Source organism: Pholis gunnellus (genome assembly GCF_910591455.1).
Source record: "Pholis gunnellus genome assembly, chromosome: 10".
Lineage (NCBI taxonomy): Eukaryota > Metazoa > Chordata > Actinopteri > Perciformes > Pholidae > Pholis > Pholis gunnellus.
In genome coordinates, this window is record NC_136537.1 from 23015863 (window position 1) to 23041033 (window position 25171).

Here is a 25171-nt window from a genome sequence, read left to right on the forward strand (position 1 = left end):
TTTTGCGGTCCTTTTTATTATCCATCTTCAAAGTGCAATGGCATATCCGTGCTAACACAAGCTCTCCTGTTCCAGACATATCAATAAGTCGGCCTTGAATTTCAGAATATTTGGCACTTTGAGTAGGAAGGACAGTGAGAAGTGGCCTCCAGTATAACTTCAGATACCAGACATTCATTTATGTCTTCCTGAGAATGCTTTACAGGGCCGTAACATGAACTCATTGCATTCCTCAGTCCTGTGTATTTTGTTGAATAAATTAGCAAAAGATTTTTCAGCAGTAAAGCAAATATGTTTATTAAGCACTTTAATATACATCAGAAAATTCCACTTCATATAATACAGGAATTATTTTAAAATGAAAGTTGAATGTACATGTTAAGCTATTTACAATCCAATCACTGACAGTCAAATCAAAAGATGACAGACAACACACAGTCGAGAAAACGAGATAACTGCTCAATAAGACTGTACAGTATGTTTTCCAACACTGTTCCTAGACCCGATCCTGCCTTGAATCCTTCTGTTGACCCTTCATGGCATACGTTTGAGCTATTGTTGCACTGAAGAGCTGAGAGCTTTCACTAGGGCTTAGAAGTGTTTGTGCATGCGATAGGTTTCTACTCCCCCGATCCCAGTTCTCGGCGAAAAATAGCTCACTGTTGACAATATGAAAAGCCTGCAAAAATATGACACAGCCTGTAAACGCTAACACAGCTCCACACAGTTCATGAGAAACAGATGTTTCAGTTCCCTCAGCGTCACAGTCGAGCACCTCCTCCCCTCCGTCTCCCGCGGGGTTAAGTCCTGTTGAACCGATAGTCAGCTTCTCACAGGGAGGAGGTGGGACAGCGGAATGTTTCAACTTTGGCTTCACAACTCTGCATTTCAAACATCATTCACAGCTATGAGTTGTCTTAATGGCGGAACCCTTTTTGAGCCGTATTGTGCCATGCCCCTGAAAATCCAGCAGGAATCACTGGAAATGAACCACATGACCAGAAGGAAACAAAGCTTGGATTTTGTTTCTTGCATTGCAGGAGGTTATACATGTAACTCTGCGGACAGATGCATTTTTTTTTTTTTAAATTACTGCTTAGACTTGAAATCGCTACATTTAGCACCAAACTTTTGCTGACGGTACACAATGGGTTATTTAAATAGTTTTTATGAACACACAAAATAATAACAAGCAACTGAGAAATCCCATAGGGACAAAATGAACTTCTTTTTTTTACATTTTCAATGAACCTCCCTCTTTCTTGGATATTTAGAATAATACACAAATGCACAAAACCAACAAAATTGGAAGTCCAAAATAACTGCAGGCAACTTCTGAACACAGCACCATGGTAGAGCGTAATGCAACACAAAATGCAGCAACAGTGGCTTTTTCCAAAAATAAATATGCTTGTATATACTTGTGAAGTAAATTGCCATAGCTATTAACATATTACACACAACATAGGCTGAGCACATTGATCCAAGGTTAACACAGATTATTTGGGGTCTCTAGAAAGGCAGACTATCAATGCGCTTAAATTCATACCATGGCGTCAGTTACTGTTATGTCCTCTGGTCTTGTGACAATGTACTCAGTGGTGCATTGCTGTCAGTGTGAGAAAGTAGACAGAACAAACATAATATAAAATAATAAAAAAGGCATTGGTATGTTTCTCTCAAACAATGACTTTGATAAAACATGGATGGGATACAAAGTGAATAGAACAAATGCATGTCTGTCATTTTACTCTTTTAAAAGTGCATACACTGTTTATTAAATAGCATAACATTAAATTAAAATGATAGTTTGCATGAATACATGAAGGAGGCTGTAACAGATGTAGGCACATCGATGTATCAGTTCACATAAGCCTTAGGCAGCAATCAACAATCGTCCCTAGGTATTATTTTGAGGTCTCCCACTGATGGAAATAATCTAGTCATTTGTATGCAGATGAAATCAGTTGCTTTGGCACATTCCCTCCACTGTCTGCACGACGAATAGCATTCAAGACATCTGAAACAGGAACAATTTGGATTAATGTGTTGTTTGGGAGGAAAACCGGTCTACTCATCCAGATGGAGGCATTCTTCATGCAAGTCTGACTAAATCCAACTGATGACATTTTGTGTTGAGCGCAGTCAGTATAAGCCACTGTAAATGAAGAGGTCTTGCTTATGTGCCGTCACCCTGACCTGAATTTCAACTTTCAGACAAATGCTTGATGCATTTCAACGAGAGCACACACTGGAGGACTGTTTTGGAACGTATCTCTTACCAGCTATAATGGAGTCTCCTTTTTGTAGTTAAACCCAGGGTCTGATCCTTCAATCTGCAGTTTGAGGGCTTGTTTAAGGCTTAGCTCTGTTTCCCCTATGGGATAGTTCTCTAGCACATCCTGGTGGCCTCTGCTCTGTCCAGTCCGAGGAACTGATACCCTACTCAGGAAAACCTGATTACCCTGTAGATGATAGTTGGGGTTGGTCATAATGCCATTCCTCTTCTTCTCAGCAAGGCTCTGCTGCTGGATGAAGAATTGCTCTTGGCTTTGCCCCCTTTCCTGCTGAATTGAACCACCAATCACAATCTTGCAATGGGGATCCTTCACTGAAATGTTCGCGACTGATTTGTTGAGAGCAATCCTCTTGTCAAACTGTGTCATCTCGTACTCCAGAACTTGACCGTGGGTTGATCCACTGTTCTTGACTTTCTTCTTGTCTCCCAGAACTCCTTTACCATTTGATGTCCCATTTCCGGTCTTACTTCCCTTTGATGACTTGAGACCAGATTTTAACAGAGTCCAGTCAAAGTCATTGGATGGAGATGATGGCTGCTGACTGATAGACTTGGTCGTGGAGGAGGGGGACACAATAGACTGTCTGCTCCGGCTGCGAGGCAATGAGTGCTGCTGGATTTGTTCTGTGAATGTCAGTCCGTGGAAACTGTCGATGGGCACAGTCTGGGCTGTGGCTGTGGATGATGTGGTTCTCAAGGACGAGTTCTTTGAACTCTTGAGGGAATTATTTGAAAGGGAGGACTTCTGTCTGTCAACTGTTGAATCAGGAGACTCTGACGGTGAACTGAAAGCATGGACAGGTCCGTTGGGTAGACCACGTCCAGACGACTGCATATCTCCTGCACCGGTGCTGCCAGAGCTACTGGATTTAATGGTGAGGGACTGCATTTTACCAGTCACTGTCAATGGGTTTTTCTCTTCCATGGTGTGTACTGGGGAGGGATTGCAGCCATTTAAAGTTGTACCCCCATACTTTTCCAGAAGCTTTATGATCATTGAATGGCCACCTTTTGCAGCCACTCGCATTGCTGTGCGTCCAAACTGATCAGCGTGGTTGGGGTCAGCACCGTTTTCAAGAAGTATTTGCACAACATCGATGTGACCCTCTTGTGCAGCTATGCCTAGTGCTGTTGCTCCCTGGTTACACGTATGATCCACATGTGTGCCGTTCTCTATCAGAAACTGCACAACTTTCGTGTGTCCTTGCCACGCAGCAGACTGGAGGGCAGATCGCTTCTCATTGTCACAGGCATTCACATCAGCATGATAGTTGATCAGCAGCCTCACCATTTCAACATGCCCTTGCCAGCAGGACACGTGGAGTGCAGTTCTGCCCTCGGTGTCACAAGATTCCACATTCGCTCCGTTTTCAAGAAAATACTCTGCCATGGCCAGCTGATTTTCAAGTGCCAATATGTAGAGTGTTGGGCGTCCGTCTGCGTCTTTGCAATCTATATCAGCACCGTGGCTCAGCAGCAGCTCAACAATGTCCCTGTGGCCTTCCAGTGCAGCCACCCTGAGAGAATTCCTCCCATCATATCCCCTCTCGTCAATGCATGACTTGTTTTCCAGAAGAATTTGCACACAGTCATAATGTCCCTCTTGTGCAGACAATATCAGCGGTATTCTCCCATCATTATCAACCTCTGTACAACGAGCACCTTGCTCAATAAGGGCGTCGCACACTTGGCGGTGGCCCTCAAAAGAAGCCATGTGTAGCGGGGTCCAGCCTGCATCGTCCCTGTGGTTCTCGTCCAGACCTCTGTCCAGCAGAGTTCTGACCACCTCTACGTTACCCTGAGCAGATGCAATGCTCAGCACAGTTCTTCCCTCGCTGTCGATGCTATCAACAGCAGCCCCCCAAAAGAGTAGTGTGTTGACAACAGAGGCATGGCCCATTGATGCAGCAGCAAGAAGAGGAGTGCGACCATTGTTGTCCGTGTGATCCACGTCAGCCCCACCTTCCAAAAGCAGATCAACTACATCGACATGTCCTTCATAGCCAGCCACAAGGAGAGGAGTCATGCAGTCTTTATCACAGTGGTCCACCTCTGCTCCCCTTTCAATCAGAAGGCTCACGACAGAAGCATGGCCTTTACTTGCAGGGACACAGAGAGCAGCGACTGAGAGGGCAGTCCTTCCATCCACATCTTCATGATTAACTTCGGCCCCGTGGTCCAAGAGGTGCTCAACGATCTCTCTGTGTCCCATGTATGCTGCGGCGATGAGCGCTGTTCTTCCTTCATTGTCTGCTTTGTTGACCTCAGCCCCATGCTGAAGGAGGTTCAACACGATGTCTTCATGACCTCCCCAAGCAGCAGCTCTCAAAGCAGTTCTACCATCAGCATCAGCACAGTCCACTTTGGCACCGGCATAGAGCAGAGCAGATACTACCTCTGAATGTCCACCCCAAGCTGCTGAGCGCAGGGCTGTCCATCCATCATGATCTGTGTGGTTTATGTTGGCCTCACAACCAATTAAGCAGTTGACCACTTTGGTGTGGCCCTGCCTTGCAGCAAGAGTAAGTGCCGTTTGTCCATGGTTGTCTTCTAGCTCCATGTTTGCCCCTCTAGATATGAGCAAGTTGACCACGTCAAGGTTTCCACTGTATGCAGCGTTGGCCAGCAGAGTTCTCACACTGGAGTCACACTGGTTCACAGATGCCCCGTTGTCTAGTAATGTCCTTATTGAGTCCTCTCTTTCCAGGGCCTGTTGTACAATACACGACGCATGGTCGTCCTCATTGTTTACATGAGCTCCAGCTTTGACCAGAAGTTGAAGGACCTCCTGTTCTCTTGGTATGGAGGTGGTCAGAGAGTCTTTAGCAGGAGTTCCATTCCAAACCATCCAAAGAGCCAGATTAAATGGCTCAATCTGCAGATTGGAATTGACAAGGTGCAGTGCAAATTCCTGCACTTCGAGTGGTTTGAGCTGCTTTGCCCGGCAAGTATAACTCATCGCCAACATCCTATGTCCCTCTGCTGCATTGCACAAGTACTTCTGGGTGCAATGCTTGACATCTAGTAGCCACTCTGCAAAACTGTAGTGAAATAGGATTTTAGTACTCCCAAGGCCATCGACCAACAACTTGGAGAGAATGTCCATCTTTTTCTGAAACTCTTCCATAGTCAATGTCATGTTTTTGGTCCAGACTGCATGGTACAGTTCCTTGACCGTAAGCGTCCTGCACGTTGCCAGGATTACATTAAGGATTGGCTGGACTTTGGCAAACTGTTTTCTGACAAATAGTCTCTGGCAGAGCCACAGGTAGAGGCCATTGAGGGTGCCAGGGATGTCACGGATCTCGCGAAGCATGATAAAGTTCTCCACCACGCCATCCAGCACACGCTCCAGGTAGAGGAAGCAGCCACTGCTCTTGATGTGGAGTTGGTTGAGCATCTCGGCGGTCTCCTTGGTCAGGTGCTGCCTCAGGGCCTCCTCCTGGTCCAGCCTGTGGAGGATGTACTGTTGCACATCCTTGACGATGTAGGCCTTGCGCAGATCATCGAGGCTGATTTTGCGGAATCCTGTAAGAGAAGAAATGGACATTAGCTGAGTCTGATAATAAATGGATAATATGTCAGGGTGATCTAGAGGATTTAAAAAGACACTTCGTGGACAGTATTTGAAATGATTTAGTGGCAGCGACAGTGGAAATCATAGTTCACTAGTAGTGTTGCTTTCCCCACAGTGCCGCTTGAGTCATTATATTATTTCTGACCTTGAGATCATACCCAGTATTTATCCACTGATCGTTCACCTTTGGATAATTAGGTTAAGCCTACCCTTAATTCCCTATGGCATAGGATTATTAACAGTAAAGCCATGTTGTTAAAGAAAAACCTTTCGGAGGAATTGAGTGCATAACCCCTCTGGCTGCTGGAAGCAGCCATGATCAGCAGGAGTCCACGATCAGTTAAGTCCTTAAAGAACTAAGGAACAAAAATCATGGACATTAGTGCACCAAATTGTGTCTGATGCAGAGGCCATTGTGGCTGCATAATTTGTGTGCCTGGGTGAGAATAAAAACAGCAATAATGTCAGTAAAAATATGACTGAAATAATGACTACATAATACTAAAATATACCAGTGCTGTTGTTTATCCTTCTACGGCAACAATCAAATGTATTCTTCCCGATCAAAAGAAAAACTTTTAGGGAAAGTACCAGTCTTAGCGGAAAGACTGGTGACTCAAATATTAAATAGTAACTTTGACTAAAAAAACAGTTCTTTCAACACTTATCTTGGGGTGATTGTGATCTAACTCGTTCATTGACTTTTGAGGTTATCAGCACTTCATCAGCAGGAAGTAGGGGCTGAACATGTACAATAATCAAAATGGAGGAGAGCATTGGAGACATTTTCATGCCTGGAGTACATCAGTGGTCTGTAAAACATCTCTCCAGTGCCTCACTTATTATCGTTCTACATGCTCCCAGCACAGACCTTTAGAAATTATCACAGTGGGTGTTAATGAGTGATCTTTAATGGAAATTCCTCTCTGAGACGGGAAGAAATGGCTCCTTAATGGCCTTGGCTAATAGGCATAAAGTGAAGTTTCCTCCATGTTAAAACAATCTGCTCATGATCCGTGCAGCCAGCAGCTAGAGGGCAGGGAGAGCATCTTTGCATACATATATTTACAGTTCCCATGGTTCTTGGGGTTACTGGGACAGGAAAAAAATGTCACCAGAGGCTCCGTCAGTGTTATTGACATACTGTATTTCACAATGACTAACAGGCCTCCTACTGTGGGAAAAGCAGTTGCATTTTTACCCTAAAAAGGTGCACTTTGCTGGGCAGAACATGGACTTATTAACATTAACCTTTTCAAAGTAAGGCAAGTAAATCTCATTACTGATTACATATTTCATGTACTGACAGGAAACTATTCCCAAAAGATTTTGTTGAAAAGAATCTATCAAATTGAGCACCTGCACTTTAATCTTTAACGGTTCACTGTGTTGATTATATAACACAACTTTTCCCCGGATATAATATGAATCAGACTCTGGTCACCAAGCCTGAGGCAGTGCTCTCTTCATCCGACCGCTATTGTATGTGTAGAAAAGACTGTGAAATGCCACTCCACATAGAGCCGATGCAAACCACACCTGGAAGCCAGATAACAGACCTGATGAGTTCAACGAGCGTTCCCAAGCAGGAACTGACAGTTTGGACAACAGACCCTGGTAAACAGAAGGAGCGGTGGGGTCTCTTTATCCTCCGCCTCAGAGTTTGTTTAAGATAAGCACGCCCTCACAAAAATCTTCTTTTACCTTGTCCTTGAGGCCTTTGTTATGTTTCAAACTGGGATAAAGCAGATTCAATTAAAGGCAATGACACCTCAGATACTGACTGTGTATTGAATCCTGTGATACAGGTTAGAAAATAAGAACCAGGGAGGAGATGATTTTGGTTCTCAGATTTTGTTATGGGCACAAATTACCTACCATACAATGTTTTGTGGCAAAGTTGGAACCCCAGACAAGTAGGGAGTAAGTTTATTACTTTATTGTAATTTGGATTATATAGACATACAAGTTTAGCTCTACAAAACTTACTGGAACAAAACCTGAGAGAAATATAAAAACAGTAAAATAAAAGCTTGTCTATAAATGTAATCTAATGTATGACAAGGGGGAAGCTGCGCAAACATTTTTAATTAATGAGGCTGTAAAGAATCATTTTCCAACATTATACCATATAATTGCTCAATCATTACAAAAACTCAATAACCCCAGCCCACTTTCAGCCTGCCTTTGTTTTCAGTGCCTGTGTGAATGTTTCCCACCCTCCCTTCAGCCCGTTGTCTCCGGCTCCATGACCCCGTGTACCAGCTCCCACTCCCGTCCTGGAGAAGTCAAGGACATTACAAGAGACAGACACCCTGCAAGCAGGCTTAGTAGCTATAGGTAAGTAAGAACAGGCAAGCACTTCTACCTATAAGTACTAAAAACCATTAGCAAGTCTTTTGTATATTCAAAGTCTTTGCTCGGAAAAGCTGACCGATTCCTCATTGTGACCGGGCCGTGGGAGGAGCTGTGATGGCTCATTATGAGCCTGGCAATGGAATATTTCACATTTGTATGAAAAGATACAGAAACACTTTAAGGTACCATTTTTTTCAGGATGTGCATTCCTGTTCTCAGTGCACTCGCTACTCCTCTGGCTCCGACTTCAAGCCTTAAAGATCACTTTTCAGCCTATTGTGCAATCATCAGAGGATTTCTCTCGCTTTGTTTCATGTCAGGCTTTTAATGCTCCTTTGTTTAGTTTAAAAGGCCAAACTAGCTGGTGTACATGCATCTTCTTCTGAGGCTAATGCACAATCACAAGTGCCTTAGTCGACAAAGACTCATCGTATCAAATTTGCATTTACAATTCATGTTTAAAGGCATATGGTGCCTGGTATGATGCCCTAGCTATAGTGTGCGACTCTCTGAGGTCACTGACTGGTCCTCCTACTCCTTCTGGACCCGGTCCTTCTTTGGACATTCTGGGTTTGCTCCAGTTAGGACAGGAAACCAACTGGCTGAGAGAGAGCGGGGGAAGAGGCCATTAACGGGGGGGAAAATCAAGAACAAAAAGAAAAACGATTTTTCACTCCAGCAAAGTGTGGCATTTAATATTTTGTCTGGATGTTGATTTGTTCTATTCACAGGGGGGCTAAGAAACACATTGTGTGTGCATTTCAGTCCAATCCTTGAGATGTTACTCAATCATGAATGTTTTCTCAGGGGAACAAAAGAAAAATGCTTCTGTGCTGTAGTTTATGATAAACAGTCTCTCCAACATTCCACGGTCGCTGACACACCAATTATGAAGATACAGTGACTGGGAAAGCTGGAGGAGGAGGAGACAGACGTTCGGCTGCAGCCAGCATGACGAAAAAAAACTATTATTCATTTCTGTAGGCAAGAAGTAAAATAATAGAACAAGCAAGAGCCTCCAGTCAGAACACATGAACAAAAGACATCTTTCAGTTGCTGCATCTGGAAGATGACCTACAATTTCCACTTAAGTCATCAGCAGACAGCACTTCATATGGCTTGGATGTCCGCGTTGAAGTCACGGCGTTATTACCGGCCCACTCCTGCAGATAACGCACTAAAAGAGCCACGGGGGGGAAAAGTCATCTGACCTGCATTTGATGACTGTGGTGTAAAATTAACTACTATCAAGTACTACACAAGAACACAAGAACTTTCATTGACTACAAATGTTCAAAAGCCTTCCCAAGAACCACTTCCTTTCTTTCCAAAAAACCCAACAGCCATGATGGTCTAGGTTTTGCACGCTTATAAGCGGGCTATACAAACTGTAGCTGAGTATTGTGTGTGTTCAGGCTATTTATATGTGTGTGTGTGTGTGTGTGTGACAGAGGATGGTGAAAAGCCTGAACAAAAGCGACTGCTAAACAAGCAACAAATGACACATTCATCGGGGTGAGGGATGCAGCTCCCGAGTACAGGCCTCTGAGCCAGCTGCCGCTCGTTACAGAACTGGAAACCAGTCACAAGAGACAGAGCGCCCGCGTACAAAAGAGCGACTGTTTGCCTCCGAGATTCATTTTTCAGATGACAAACGAGGCAGCGTGTGTGCACGCGCTCTGAGAAATCAAGAGGTCGGAGCTCATCAACCGGGCTTTCTTCGAGACGGCAGCATCTCCGATTAGGCGCGTTCTTTGCGAGACACCATCTTAGGTCATCTGATCCATAAAGAAAACAGAAACCCAAGACTTGCTGCTCTCTCCTCGGGCTCTCCAGTAAACCCAACGCTCGACAAACGTCTGTTCGACAGCTGCAGCGTTCCGGGCTCCAAAAAACATGAGAGCGCCAACCTCCTAAACACAAGTATGTGGATGAGAGTCAGCTCCAACGGTCTGGAAACAACAGTCCTTTGAAAAAAAAACTGCTGCTATTTAATCCAGAAAAAATGCTGTTCCCTGTTTGATTATCTCTCATTTCTGCTCTAACAGCCGAATGGAGATAACACTTTCCAGTTTATCTCGGATAAATGTGGCTCATTCACAAGAGAGGAGAGACAAAGCCAGGCTCTGAGGAGCTGCAAATTATTCAAATATGCAAAGATAACCGTCGCAACCGTTGAAATTAGCAGCTGCATTCTGTGTGTACTGTATATTTCCTGCCACGCTAAACGACCACCAGGCGAGACACTGAAATGATTACACTTTAACAATTTATTCATGTTGCGCTAGAGGCAGAGCACATGAAAACACTCCTGCCCCAACACGCCTCCTGCTACATTTCCAACGGGATGTGAAAAGCGTTTCCAGTCAAACCCGTTGCGGTGCAAATGAACAGTGTTGACGGGGGGGACGGGGGACGGGGGACGGGGGGGGGGGAGGGGCAAACAGGACTACATTTAAACCAGCTTCTTTCAAGTGTGGAATATGCAACACTGCCGGCTTCATGTATCTGTTAAGAGTGACTTTCACTTTTACGTTAATGTTCCTCATGGCTTCATTGGAAACATGACAGAATGAGCTGCATGCTGGCGCAGTATGTCTCACCTGGAGACAGAGAGAGGTGAGTCGAGGGGGGAGAGTGCTTTCTGTTGTCTGTCAGGCTGCACCACTGATGGAAGCTCGGCGTGGCTTATGACAGTGGAACTACCGATACTTTTTCACATCACTTTGATCACCCAATGTTATTTATAGCAAACCCTGCTGCCCGTTTGCACAATGCACAGGCATTGAATGACGGGCCGATATATTGGGACTCCTGCTTTATTACTATTTGCTCAAATGCTTTATGTGAAGAGTTTTGCTCAATGTTCATTCATGCCAACTGCAGAGTATTGTTATGTGGTCAGATTATTTTTGAAGAGACGGGCTGATCTAATATGAGAAGATTGGTTTCTCCAACGCCTTAAAACTTTCAGTGTTTCCTAGTTTAGTGCACAAGAGATGATTGTCTTCACCATAAATGTAATCTCTCTCTTTACAGCATGGCTCTGCTTTCTGATAAACCCATAGAATAAAACATCAATCACGTGATCGTCCATGCACAACACACCAGAAATGATTTAAACAACCAAAAGACTGTACACGGGCTTTTAAATGACAGGAGCTCATTAAGATGATGACAAGAGACTGAGTCATGAGGCCGTGCACCTGGTCACATGTGTGTGTGCCTTCGCTCACTGTATCCCAGAACGGATATCTCTCCGAGGGAGTTGGAACTATATATCATGGAGCTTCTTGCAGCTGCACCGATGACTGGAAATTTCATCCAAGGGAAGAGATTCCAACAGAGAACTGAAATAACACGAGTGTTAAGCTGGAAGTACACAGATCAAACAGGACCAACAGCACACAAATAGCAAGAACCTCATTCAAACTGTCCATTCCCCAATTTCTGTAATCGTGGAAAAACTAGGGCTCGTACAGCCCATAATCACTCTTTAAAATATGACTCATGATCCCAAGTAACATAAAACGTGTTCTATTTAAAACTGGAGTTTAAGAAACACCTGCTTGTCAACCTAAAATAAACAATTTGTTTATGAAGGCACACGGCGGCGGTCAGCCCCTGTAGTGCTCCGAGCTCCCTGCTCCGCACAATATCACATTTCTTCACTCCCTGCCCCGTTCATCATTACACTAGTTGACCTCCAAGTGACCTCATTTTAGTCCCAGCGGCACATGTTTCCGTTCACCTGCACTGGAAACTACTAAGTCAAGCATGTCCGTCAAACAAGCCATTATCTGCTACCAACACACGGTGCCAGGAAGGTCTGGAACCATTTTTGAAGGATTTCACAGGGAAACGATCAGACGATTGGGGGATCGGGTACTTGCAAAGTCATGCTTGGCATGCAGGTCAAGAGGCAGTGTGGTATAAAAAAACAAAAAACAACTTTAAAAAGGAATTTACCCCTGCGGTAACACCAGCCAATAACATGCCAGGAATGCAGGCGGCATTTATTCCATCTCAAGTTAAATCAAGACTGAATTAAGACACCCTTCAATTAAAACTAACAAGTCGTGCTCTGTACTACGGCCTTGAAAAAAAAGCTAAAATCTCAAGTCTATAAAAGTGTGGCAGGGGCATGCCACATACCAAAGGGCATCACCTCGAGAGGAAAGAGGCCAGCCGGTTCGTCGGCCATGTTCAGAGTCATGTTACTGCAGGGGAGCACCCAAGGTGTTAGAGATACAGACACGGTAGACCTGTAATTTGCCCGGCTGTCAGACTGCACTGCGGTAAATTACAGTATTCAGCGAGGATTATGGTCTTCGGCTCATCCAAAGTGAGGCTCGACATGCAGCCTCACAGACGACAACCCATACATGAGTACGGACATAAATCAGCTTGTCTGCGTAAGCCAATTTTAAGAAAGGGGGAGTAAAATAATTAAATATGGAGTCCTTGCTCTCGTTGCCCAGGCATCGAGACGCAGGGACGATCAATACTGAAAACACTAACAAAAGAGGACAGGGGGTTTTATTATGTTATAAACAAAAGGCATTCGTTGAATGCGCTCTTTGGCAATTTTGCCTCTCTGATGAAGGCCGCAGCAAAGCCAAAACGTGTTGGAATTGGTTTTAAAGTATTAAATAAAGGCTTTTTAATTTTCAGTTCAAAGAATGCCCTCGAAGCTTTCAGTCCTGAAAATTGTTCTTGGCATCTACGCTCTCGTAAAACTTTTACAGCAATTTGATTTTCATAGCTCAGTCACAAATTCATCTGTTGCATTCGTACAGCTAAGCGTCCCATCGTGTCAATGATGCTGCAAAAAATGTCATCTACTGGGGTGTCGGTGAGCAGAGCCATCTTTGTCTGCCTTCGGGGAGCGTTCCAAAGCCCAGAAGAAATAAACCGTCCTCGCTGCTTTACGAGCGTGTTTGGGTTGTCAGTCGGCCAGAAGATCCCGCGGCCTCCAGTGAGGTCTCGCATTTGACCGAAAAGAAAGTATACAACAACAACAACAAAAAACACACATCCAGGGAGATGTTGAGAGTTTTGTTGACCTCTTTCTGCAGAGGAACGACGGTACCCTGTGTCGGGTTCGCCCGCAGGCCTCGGGACAAAGGGCTGCTCAGAGAGGTGGAGGAGGGTTGAGCATACTTTTCAAACAGAGCTGCTCTTTTCATTTGTGATCATTGGTGGTGAATCAGGTCTGTCTCTCGGCGGGCTGGGTAAAGAAAGCCCCATTCACGGCGGGCAGAGTGGAGGTGGAAGATGTGGTTCAAGTGCCAGGGTGGGCTTTTCCTCCCTCCCTCCAACGAGACGCAAACACAGGAAACAAAAACACAGGCCCACCCCAGAGTCACAGCATTTCCTGAAAGTCTAGCTTTTATTATACAATAGCTGTGGAATTTTGCAATTACTTATCTACTGTATATACTGTGAGGTATGGAAGAAGACATGCTCAATACTTTTGGGTAAAAAGAAAACCGCATGTGTCATCTTAGAAAGGAAGTGAGTAAACCCGCTTAAAAATGCCTCACAGGACGAGCGTCTTCTTAAAGTGGCCACCGCGCGCTCCTGTGACATTCCTCAGACTGAGCCAAGAATATAACGTCTTAATTACAGCTGTGATTCATAATTAACTGGGGCTTTTATGTGTGTGTGTGTGTGTGTGTGTGTGTGTGGCTGTTTTCCAAGTTCCTTGTCGGCACACACACCAACGCCTGCCAAGTGCCCCCCGTGACCAAGTGGAAGAACCGAGAGTAAAATTGAAAAAGGATGAAAAATAAAATTGTGTTTTATGACAGTGGAAATCAATCTAATTGAAGTTGCTGTAACACTGCAGAGCAGGAATGTGGTTGTTTAAGGGAAGCTATTATCTTTCCCGGCTGCAGCAGCACACTTGATACTATATTATTAGAACTACTGGCAATGCAGTCGACAGATCCATGCCTTCTCCATCCTTCCCCCATCCCTCGCTCACGCTGGCTGTTCCCTCAAAATCACAGCACAGCACGGTTTTTGTTCTGCGTTTCCTTTAAACTCGGCTGCATCGTCGTCATCTACCTCCTCGTGTATTCACCGATAAGTCAGGGAGGGAGGAGAGGCCTGAGTGTTGATACTCTGCTCGCGCTGGGTATCTCAGATCTTAACACATGACTCTTCACCTCTATAGGGCTGCGTTCTGATAGCTTGCAGAATAGCCACATTGAATATAAGATAAAAAATCTTCATCTTGTATCTTCTCTTTAGGTAGTTTATATTAAGCTGCTGAGATAGTAAAACAATGAAGAGATGAGAGGAAATGAGAGGAGAGAGAGATGGGGAATGACGTCCCCTAACAGAATCTGTGAGGTTTAGTTCTTAAATATGAAGTTACTTGGATCTAAAACCTAGACCAGTCCAGTAACTATCAATATCATACTAATATCAGAGTTGAATGTGTGTGGACTTACTGGGCAGTAATGTGCTACAGAACATGCAAAGTCCATCTTCTCTCTAGTCAAAGAAGTATTCATGAGTACATGCTGACTCTTTGATATACTCTCATGTTACTGCAGTACTGCCTGCCACCACCAGGACAGCACCTACACATGCTTAACTACTTGAGAAACAGTGACTTTGACAAGCACGCAGCATAAACAATATTGGGCAGATGGTAGCCATTACAGTTCAGTGATGCCTCCACACCATAAAAGGATCACACACTAGAATGGAGCTGAGGGGATCATGATTCAAACGACTCTGGACGTATTTTAGCGGGACTAGAAGCAAAAGGATTTGGTTTTGTTGGGAGCTTCATAATATACTGAATGAGGCTAATCTAGAATTTGACAAAGTTATAGGAGCATTTCTGACATAACTTCTGTACATTTTTGAAATATCATCACCTGTATCAGTCGTGTGAGGACATTTTTGAGGTATAAGCTGTGAAAAAGAAATACATGTCTGAGAGGCTGCTTCTATTTAAACCCTCCCCACACACACACACTCTGCCCATCTCCCACCTCCACCCTCTCTCTCCCCTTCCCCTTGCTCTCCCTTCTGCCGGAGGCCTTGTTAAATTGGCACAGATTCTGCCCCGGCTCCAAACCAAAATCGCTGCCTAAGTGTTTCCACTCCGCTACCCCCGCTGTGGCCTTACAGTAGCACAGCACAGCAACGGCGAGCTCCTCTCCATAAGTCTGCTGTCACTTGGGGCCGTAAAGAAGTAGCACAGCTACAGATCCACTCCCATGTTAGTTCGCCGCGGTGTTCCTTCACATCTCAAGACGACATTTTTTTTTTTTTTTTTTGTCCATTTCAAAAGATAACATGAAGACTGAGGCGTAATCAAAACTGAATGATCATATAATGCGTGTCAGCCAGCGGGATACTCTGCAAAGATTCCTGTACCGCTCCTCACAAACAGAACGCTCTTTGTTTGTGGGGCTTTAGCCGAGCGGATGCGAGCGCGGCTTTCTGCTGCCGAAGTCAGAAATGCCTCCTTCTTCCTGCTCGGTCTCGGAGGTGTTGAAAACTTCCCAAAGCACATTCCACTCTGAGACAGACACGAGGAATAACAGTTGAGCAAGGAAAGAAGAATTCAAAGCGTTGCTCATGAGGGGGAAACGGCATCTCTTTAAGAAAGAAAAAAGAAAAGACAGCACGTGTCAGACCCCGAGTGAATTCAACTAAAACCAAAGCCGACTAAAATCTCTTCAGAAGGATCCCAAATATTAAAAACCGTCGGAGCAGACTTCTGGTCCAGCAACCCTCTCTGCTAAGCGACCCCTCTGGTTAAAGGTCATTCCTCGAGCTCCATCGACACTACATTCACACAACCACAGCGCTCCCATCACCGCAGACCAGAGCATACTGGGAAACCCACACCAAACAGGCCGCTCATATAAAATAGGAGTTGGCTCTGCACAGAGCGTGAAAGTGGAGTCTTTTGGCAGGTCACTGCCATCTCTGACTCGTCAACAATACAGAGGGTATTTTTAGGGGGACAGTTGGCCTCAATTTGATACTCTACAGCCCTTTGGTCTATTTTAGGTCTAGTGCTGCCGGAATAAGGAGTATTCGCACTGCTGTATTCATAATAAGGCGCCCAAGCTAATGGAGGACCCGGTAAGTGGGTGAATGTGTTTTTCCTGCATGTCTACATCCGTCTTATGTGTGAGGGTGGAAGAAAGAAAAAAGCCAGTGTCGCAGAAGAATGGCCAGAGTTGAACTAAAGGCGGAAGACTGAAAGCTAGACAAAACAAAGAGGCCGCTAAAAGCATCAGCCAAGGAGAGAGAGAGAGGCCGAGACTCGTCGGAGGTCTGTAGGAGCATCTTAATGCGCAAACTCAATGGAACGCATGTAGAACAGCAACATCACAGATGTCCTTCACTCCCTGTTAAATGTGTGACTTTGGTTCCTCTCTTCAAACGGAGACTCGTCTTTTAAATCAAACTGCCGGGCGATTGGAATGAGAAGCCCGACCAAAAAGCTGGGCCGTCATCAAAGAGGGAGCGAAAGAGGAGATGAGAGCCGGTCCAAAGAGAAAGAAAGAAGGAAAAGAAAAGAGATAACTGCTGTTTATCAGATTGTTCCAAGAGGAAATTCCCTTCAAACCGTATCAGAAACAAAAAAAGAACAGACAGCTCATCAGCGGGCAACATCTGGAGAGAAAAGGCAAACAGGCAATCACAGAACTCCCCGAGATACTCTGAAGAAAGTTGGATCAAATTGTCTCATTAGCATTTACATCCGTGGCATATACGGCTATATTCATAGATACAGATATATTCCCCCGGTGTCAACTTTATGTGCAAATGCAAATAGAATCAGCCGATGTAATTCTATGGTTGGGGCGAGACACGGCAGACAGCGCACACACACACCCACAGGATAAAGCAGAAAATACGATTTAATGCAAATTGCTGCTGAAAGGAAATCAAATATAAAACTTTGTCTCTGTCTGTGTTGTCTGTGGGCTCAAAGTTTTTGGAAAATGCTGTGACGATACTTTACGCTACACTCTGATACCAATCCAGAATCTAATCTAGCACCGGCACCTAGGAAGACGCTTTGATGTTGGAGGAGAGCGTGGGTGGGCACGGCTCTGCGATTATGAAGTGGGCAGCTTGCATCGCAGTTGGTTTGTGGAATTAGACGCAGGACACCCCACAGAAGACTGAAAGAGTTCTGGTGTCCTAACGCCCGACTCCTCTCCTCGCTGCCACCGTCAACACTGATCAGATCTAATCTACGCTTTCCACCCGTCTGACGGCCACGCTTCAGATTTCACTTCGTCCCAAAAGCACTGCAGCCGCTCATTGACAACCAAAGTTGTGAACGCATGCCAATCATTCCAATGAGAGACAGGTGCTCCGATAATGGAAAACACACTGAACTACATCATGAAATAGACACAATGAAAACACAACTGACAGCCATGATGAAGGAGGATTCCAGTCTGGACGTAACTGGACCAAAGCAGTTTGAACTGAGTCCTCAGAGCTGCAGTCACTCTGTGCGTTTAATCTGATGATATTTATTCTGTGGTTAAAATGAAAAAATGACAAATCACAGCACTGCAAACCATAACAATGTGATCATCTAAGAATATACAAAGTAGATATGTTTAAGGATATAACACCCAACTTAGAATCAATATTTTGCATGCTCTCTTGGTTTATGTATTTATATATGTATAAGGGCTGTAAATCCATAATTAATGTATTTATATATGTATAAGGGCTGTAAGTCCATAATTAATGTATTTATATATGTATAAGGGCTGTAAGTCCATAATTAATGTATTTATATATGTATAAGGGCTGTAAGTCCATAATTAATGTATTTATATATGTATAAGGGCTGTAAGTCCATAATAAAAGTGGCAATTAGTTTCTTAAATCATTGTTTTGTCAATAAAAGTAGTGAAAATTATCAAAATAATTTCTCACAATCCAAAGTGGCTCCTTTAAATTCTTACGTTCCGGCTATCAGAAAACAGAAAATCAACAAATAACTAATTGATTATCAAGATAGTGGCTGAGGATTTTTCGGGCAGTCAATTATCAATAAATACGGATGCACCGACACCAACATTGGATATCGGGGTGACACTGACTCAAATAGCAGGATTGAGTATTGGTGACAAAGGAGCCGATCCATTCAGTTAGCTTCTATATGAACATAAGATACATTATCCTGGGATTTAATTCCTGTTTAAGTTCTGAACCATTTGTTGCTGCATTAACATATTGTGTTTATAATTCCTGTTCATTTTTACTGGTACAATTTATCATTTTAATAAAGAAGAATTTGTTACTTTTGGTTTTGGTGAAGTCAGTTCCCTTACACATGAAAGACTGATCCCATTCACTGCCACACAGTGAGGCAAACAGCTTATTGATTAAACGCTGGTCTCGGATCAGCAGTCGGTATGGGCCAAAGCCCAGATATCAGGACTGAAGACGGTGGACCGGTGCGTCCCTATCAATCGTTTCAGCTGTTAAAATGTATAATATGAACTTATTCTGTGATAACCCTATAGACAGCCATAGAGAACCAGCTGCTCATTTAAAACTGCAGACAGTAAGCTGGTACTCTAGTATGCACATTACCTGCATTGTTTTCCTTGCTAAAGGGCAGCTGGTCTGGAACAGGCCCACACACACCATACCTGCAGCATGTTCCTGAACATACACCAGGTATTGAATCCTCCACCCACTACAGGCTAAATGCTGGTCAGCCCTGTTGGATATAAAACAAGATGATCCCGGTTCCTCATTGGCTGCTCTATACAGCACACACAGCACGAGCAACGGCAACAAGAAGAAGCCCCAGTCTCTCTTTACCTCGTGTGCATGAACATTAATACTATTACTGTGACATTGTATGGACACCATTAAAGCTGTAAAAGAAGGAAGAACAACATGTAGCTCTTTCAGCCTTGAACCTGACTTCATGCATCTCCCGAGTGGGGAAGTAGCACAGAAACGACCACTCAGACTGATGGGATTTATTACGCAACGGTTTTAAGATGCGAGCCGAGGGCACCGGGAGCTCCCACATTCAGTGCATTTTGAAAAGGTAACACACACAAACACACACACACACACACAGCGGTGCGAGTCTGCGGAGGAGACTTCCTCCCACACACTCAGGTTCTTGATTAATGTTATGCCAGCTCATCACCAGCGTGGAGGCTGCTGGCCTGACAGGGAGATAATAGCAGCTGGTTTGGTGCGGTGTCATAGGACGTGAAGGAAGCGCTGCAACCCTCACAAAAGGTCTGCAGCGGTGACCCTAATCTCTTTAGGCATGTCGCGATGGTAAAAAAAAATGCTTTTTGCATCGGTGCTGTTAAAACGGCCGGGACAGAAGAGGGAACGCCGCCGCCGGCTCCGTATGTAACCGCATTCTCAGGTGAAATGAATCACATCTACGCCGCCGCTGAGCGGAAAACAAACACGGAGCTGTACCGACATCTGCAAATATCGTCTCGTCTCTCAAACTGCTCGACTGACTTGTGAGTAATGGTATCACAATTGTTGTGACAGTGATATATTGATGCAACATGACATCAATTATTTGGATACCACTTAAGAGGAGTGAGACCTTTATTGACCAACCAGTGTAATTTATGAATGAGAGAAGCCGGACTGTTTACCTGTGAAGAGCTTAGTGATGGCCTTATTCTGCCGCCGTGCGGAGCAGATGAGGAGCAGCCAGGAAGGCAGGAACTCGTGGTGACTGGCCAGGAGCTCGGCGATGGTCCTGGGGGAGCCGACGGAGGACCTCTGCTCCCCCTCGCCCAGCTGGCAGCCTTCGTCGATGGAGTCCACCAGCAGGAAGAGAGACTGCTGAGGAGGCTTCACACTCAGCAGAGGCAAGAGGACGCATCTGAGGAAAGAAGGAGAAGAGAAAGAAAGTGGTCATGTTTTCATCTAAACGAATAATATATTACTTTTTGTTAAACATTACTGAGAGACCGTACTTGTCTGAGGGCTGAATATAATCTGCAGTCAAAAAAACCAGCACCATACGCATACAATCTGAGTAAAAACATCTTTTATGCAATTGAAAGAGTAGAACCTGCGCTTGCCGTCCCTGTAACATCCAACATCAGAGACACACTGAGATGCTGCATATCGTTGCAAATGAAATGAAGTCACTCTTTGCATGTAGACGATGAATATTTTATTGATGTCTGATGTTGGATTATGATCTCATTTTCACTCTCACTTGTCGCCAACAAATGCAAGGCTTCTGCTTAAATTACAAAGTAATGTAAAGCGTAATAAAGCCTCAAAAGCAGCAAACTTGTTTTTAAACTCAAAATGATTGCAGTAAATGTCAACTTGCTATTGCAATCATGTGTTTTCACACCGTACGCTCCCTACAAGCTGCACAAAATGATCTTGAGGGAAAGTTGTTCAAATGAGCTCTGTGGTATAAGATTGTCTTTGTATTTTTGAATGTGATTGTATTTTACTTTAAGTTTGTATTTTGTCCACAAGCTGTACAACATGAACATATAATTCATATTCATGCATATTAAAGAGAGACAAAGAGGACATGAGGAGGAAAGGAAGAACTTCAAATGAAACATTTATTTTTTCTCTTTTTATATTCTTTCTGTTTAATTAGAAAAACATTCTTTTATATTATTATTTATATCGTTTTTATATTATAATAGTATTCCAAGTCACATTCGATCATTGTATTTGTACACATAACGTAAATATAACTCGATTGTCATTCATTTACTTTATGGAAGTGTGTTTTCAAATGAACGTAAATGTTTTCTTGCACTTTATTTACATGCTGAGAACAATATGTTGTACAAATGTTGTATTAATAAAGAAAACATTATGTAAAAGGTCTGGTTTGTTGTAATTCATTAGTGCAACATTGTTTCAATATATCAAAATGAACTAAAGCTCAATCGCCGTCAGATTACGGGTGAGTCGGCGCTTAGTCCTGATTGAAAGTCTGGCGTTCGTGAGCGCTTTCAATTTCATTTCAAGTTTGGGCAGCACTGTAGATTCAATACTTCATCTGAGAGATGCTATATTACTGTGGATCAGAGGCGTACCATCCTCAGTTCATCAGTCTCAATTGGTAGAGAGTGTATGCGTTTAAATAGGTCTCCATCCAACCAAAGACTGCATCCATTAACAGGCCCACTGCGAGTGATTTGAGTTTATAAAAAAACATCCAGAGCAGATACAGTCATTTATAATTCAGTGGGCTTTTTTGTTTGACAAAGAACTCTACCGAGAGCTAAATGTTCACAGATTACATCAAAGACGGGGAGAGAAATGTGTTCAGCAACTTTCGTGACAACTTCACAATGTGAGATTTTGTCCGAGTCAAAGCGCTCCACATCTCCCTGCAACATGAACATTAATGTTTGAATGTCAACATCCATTAAAAAGCAGCCCCGTGGCATCCGGCGATAAAGCCGACATGATGTAAAGCATTCTCCACCAAGCATGGCATCAATACTCGGCTGAGCACAGTTTAAACGCTACATTAACCTTTTATTAACGCCGAGCTGCAAGCCAGACGTGGAATCTACTTGCTCCAGCGCGAACGTTTAACTTCACACCTAAACGCTCGCTGGAGCTGGAGCTGGATGGCCAACACATGCACGTTTTGTTCTCTGGAGTTATGTTTGTTCTGGCAAGACCTCTGTTACGTTGTGACGGCCACCAACAGCTTTTGAAACAAAAAAGAAATCAAAAAATGACTCTCAGCTCAACTGTTCGTGATAAAAGGATCCGAGGAATTCATATTAGTGACATTTTAATCTGGCTCTAGGTTCATTTAACATTAAAAAAAAATGGGTCTGAGAAAATCAATTAATCAAAACTTGATTAGAGGGACGGCTTCGGGGCATCCCAGGTTTTCCACGGGTAGCTGCACATAAACATCGGTCACCTTCCAGATGACGGGACTCGTCGCTACTACATATTGAACTGACAGTGGTTGTAAGCTTTGTCATAAAACACTAAAATACCGTTTTTAATGAGACCTCCTCTGGATGCTCAGCAGTCTGTCACTAAGCCTGTGGTTCCAAAGACATTCCCTTTTAAGTATCTTCCGTTTCACCCATAGCTCATTATGCTTAAGCACATAGAGGCAGGGCTGGCTGGGGTGAAGGTCTGTGTGCTTTCAGTCCACAGTACAAGGACATCTTCACAGACACTTCCTCTTCGGTTACTACCGAGTCACAGCCTGACATTACATTAAAGGATTCCCCAAAATGAAGTCAGAAGCGTGATAACACATAATGCTATGTATTAGTTGTAATACATTTTCCCTCACTGCAACAATGTTCACTGTGTCAGAGTAAATACAATATTGTATATATTATATATTAAACTGCACTGAAGTGGAAAGGTTTGCAATGACAATTGGAGTTTTTTAAGACTGCTTTAGATGCATATTTCAAGTCTAATATTTAAGTGAACAGCTTTCTTAATGGTTTCATAAATCACACTTAAGCCATGATCAATAACTTTCATATCATACGAAGAACCAACACTGCAAACTTAAAGCCTCAATCCACTACTTGAACACACATCTTCTGAAAAGGTTCCCATGCTGAAATGAAATTAGTGCTGTATGCCCTCAACCAAAGATTATTTTCATTTATTGAGCTGTCATTATTTTGTATATTTCTAGTAGTAGTAATGTATGAAATAGTCTGAAATTATTTCATATATACTGTTGATAAAATCATTATCCCCGTAGCCAAAGGAAATGTCTTCCATTAGGTTGTTTTGTTGCAAAAAAATAGTCCAAAAACTGTAAAAATAGCCACTTTGTATTGACAAAAGCATCAAATTCTCACATTATAGAAGCTGGAAATCAAATGATTGTTCCTCTATTAATGGAAATCCACCAAACTGTAGCTCCCGCTCAAGTGAACATTAACTGCACAGTTCAACCTGTTTTTGCAAAGCTTCTACAAACTTCAGCTTGTAATGAAAACCTTTTTTTTTTTCTTTTTCGAAGCAGTTTGAAGCCTCAGCAGGAAAGAAATGCGTGCAACGTGCCTCCGACCTTCACGCTCTGTCGTCATGTTGCTCAGCCTTTCAGTAACACAGTCAATTACTCCATCAGATGGCTGCAGCCCACAGAGAACCTGCAGTGCCATCTGGGAGCCTTGCCAAAAGGAATGTCCATCCACGGGGGTGACTGTGTGTGTGTGTGACTGTGTGTGTGTGTGTGCGTGTGTGTGTCTGAGGCCATGTTGCCTACTGAGACAATCAAATCCACAGTGACAGCAAGTGGGCAAAACAAAGGGACATTCTTCTCTCACAATCCAGCTACTCTCGGGCTGTCAAAGAGTCAAAAGACGAGAACCGCGGACAAAGAAAACTCCGCGGGGTGCCGGGGACGGAGAGAAAATGAGCTCAGGAAAAGCTGATTTAGTTTGCCTGCCAGACAAACCTGCAGCATACCTGAGCCAGAGAATTAAAAGTTACTCGGCCACACGCCGTGCTCTTGGACATTTGTACCAACTATTTTCGTTCTGGCTCAAGTGCTCCACATATGACCGAGCTGATGCCAATTTCTATTTAAGACAAGGAAAAAAAAAAGGGGGGGTGGGGGGGGGGATGTGAAATGCATCTAATGCACTCCCCATCTGTCGTGTTGTGTTCGCGGCCGTCGCTCCCACCACAATGTGCAGAGTGAAGCTTTCAGTGTGACGTTTTGGTGAAGATGTCTGGGCCGACGGGGCAGCGCCGGGCACGGAGCCAGCGCCTTGCTCATTTACACGGCTCGTTTTATGGAGCGGGCGCACCGTCTGAAATCCACGCCACATATACCCAAACACCACCACATAAACACTGACAGGGATACAGCAGAAGTATCTGTTAATGAAGGACCGGCCAACTGGTGAGTGGAGCTTCAGACCGACCGCCACAAAGAGCGACACTGACAAAGCTTTACACCACGATCGGTAGAAAACCAGAGACGTCTGTTCATTAGAAGAACCCCCCCCCCCCCCCCCCCATGTCTTCATTTAGTATCGAGTCAGTTTGGAGGAAGCCTGCTCAGCATCTTTGCAAAGTCGGGACAGCTTAGTGGCACGCAGTTGAAAGATAACAGCTGAATCATGCACCGGCTCAGCCGAAGTGAAAGAGGCAACTATCTTCCAGATTCTCCCCTCGTACCTCCTTGTGGAGATTCCTACATTATGCATAACGCTACCGCAATCAACTTGTTCAAAGTAATCAGACTGATGAGGACAATAAGAGCGATGCGAGCGGCGCTGAGAGCAAATGTTCTGAACAGCCCGGCCCAGACTCTTTAGCTGTATTCTCCCCGGTACATCGGCCATATGCTCTCGTTATCCCCCCCGACAATCTATTATCATCTCACTCCAGTTGTATCTGATTGGACATAAACTCCAAATCTGAGGCTTCATTACAGTTTTTGCAGAATGGTTATGCGTTGAATAAAGCTTCTTTTTTCAAAGCGTTTATATAAATCAAGGGTTTGATGCAGAGTGGTTCCGGAGAGTGAGAGAACAGCCGTTATGTAAGCTGCAGACAGACTTATTTACATTCATTTGTGCTGAGAGCCTTTCATTAGATGGATAACCCTCCGAGGACGTCAACCTTGCAGCAGTAAATGAGTTAGTTTTTTGCTTCTAAAATACAGAAATGGCCATTACGATCATGTGTTCACCACGACCGAGTGGAGAATTGGGCAAAGTTTAAAAAAAAAATCCTTCTCAAGCTCGAACGGATGCATCATGGTTAGACACAAACGACCTCAAACCATGCCGACATGGTTTTATTTGTTATTAAGTACACAATTGATCAACATCCCCCCTGACATGAAGCCACTCCGCTAATATTTCATATCTCAGTGAGCTGTTTAGCTATGCGGCTGAAGTTGCAGTTCCGATGAATTTCTCTTTGAATAG

General features: G+C 44.0%; 1 protein-coding gene across 2 annotated transcripts in view; it reads right to left on the reverse strand.

The window, feature by feature from the left end:
• Positions 1-284: 284 nt before the first annotated feature.
• The window catches only part of ankrd50 (ankyrin repeat domain 50), a 34532-nt gene continuing 9645 nt past the window's right edge, over positions 285-25171 (reverse strand). The window contains exons 3-5 of one of the 2 annotated variants that reach the window (XM_079167720.1): positions 19892-20124; positions 2283-5827; positions 285-2020 (exon numbers count right to left, since the gene is read on the reverse strand). In XM_079167720.1, coding sequence (XP_079023846.1) covers positions 2286-5827; positions 19892-20124 — 3775 coding nt within the window. In that variant the 3' untranslated portion in view covers positions 285-2020; positions 2283-2285. Of the gene's footprint in view, positions 5828-19891; positions 20125-25171 lie in introns of both variants that reach the window. The other variant, XM_079167719.1, reaches the window with a different exon arrangement.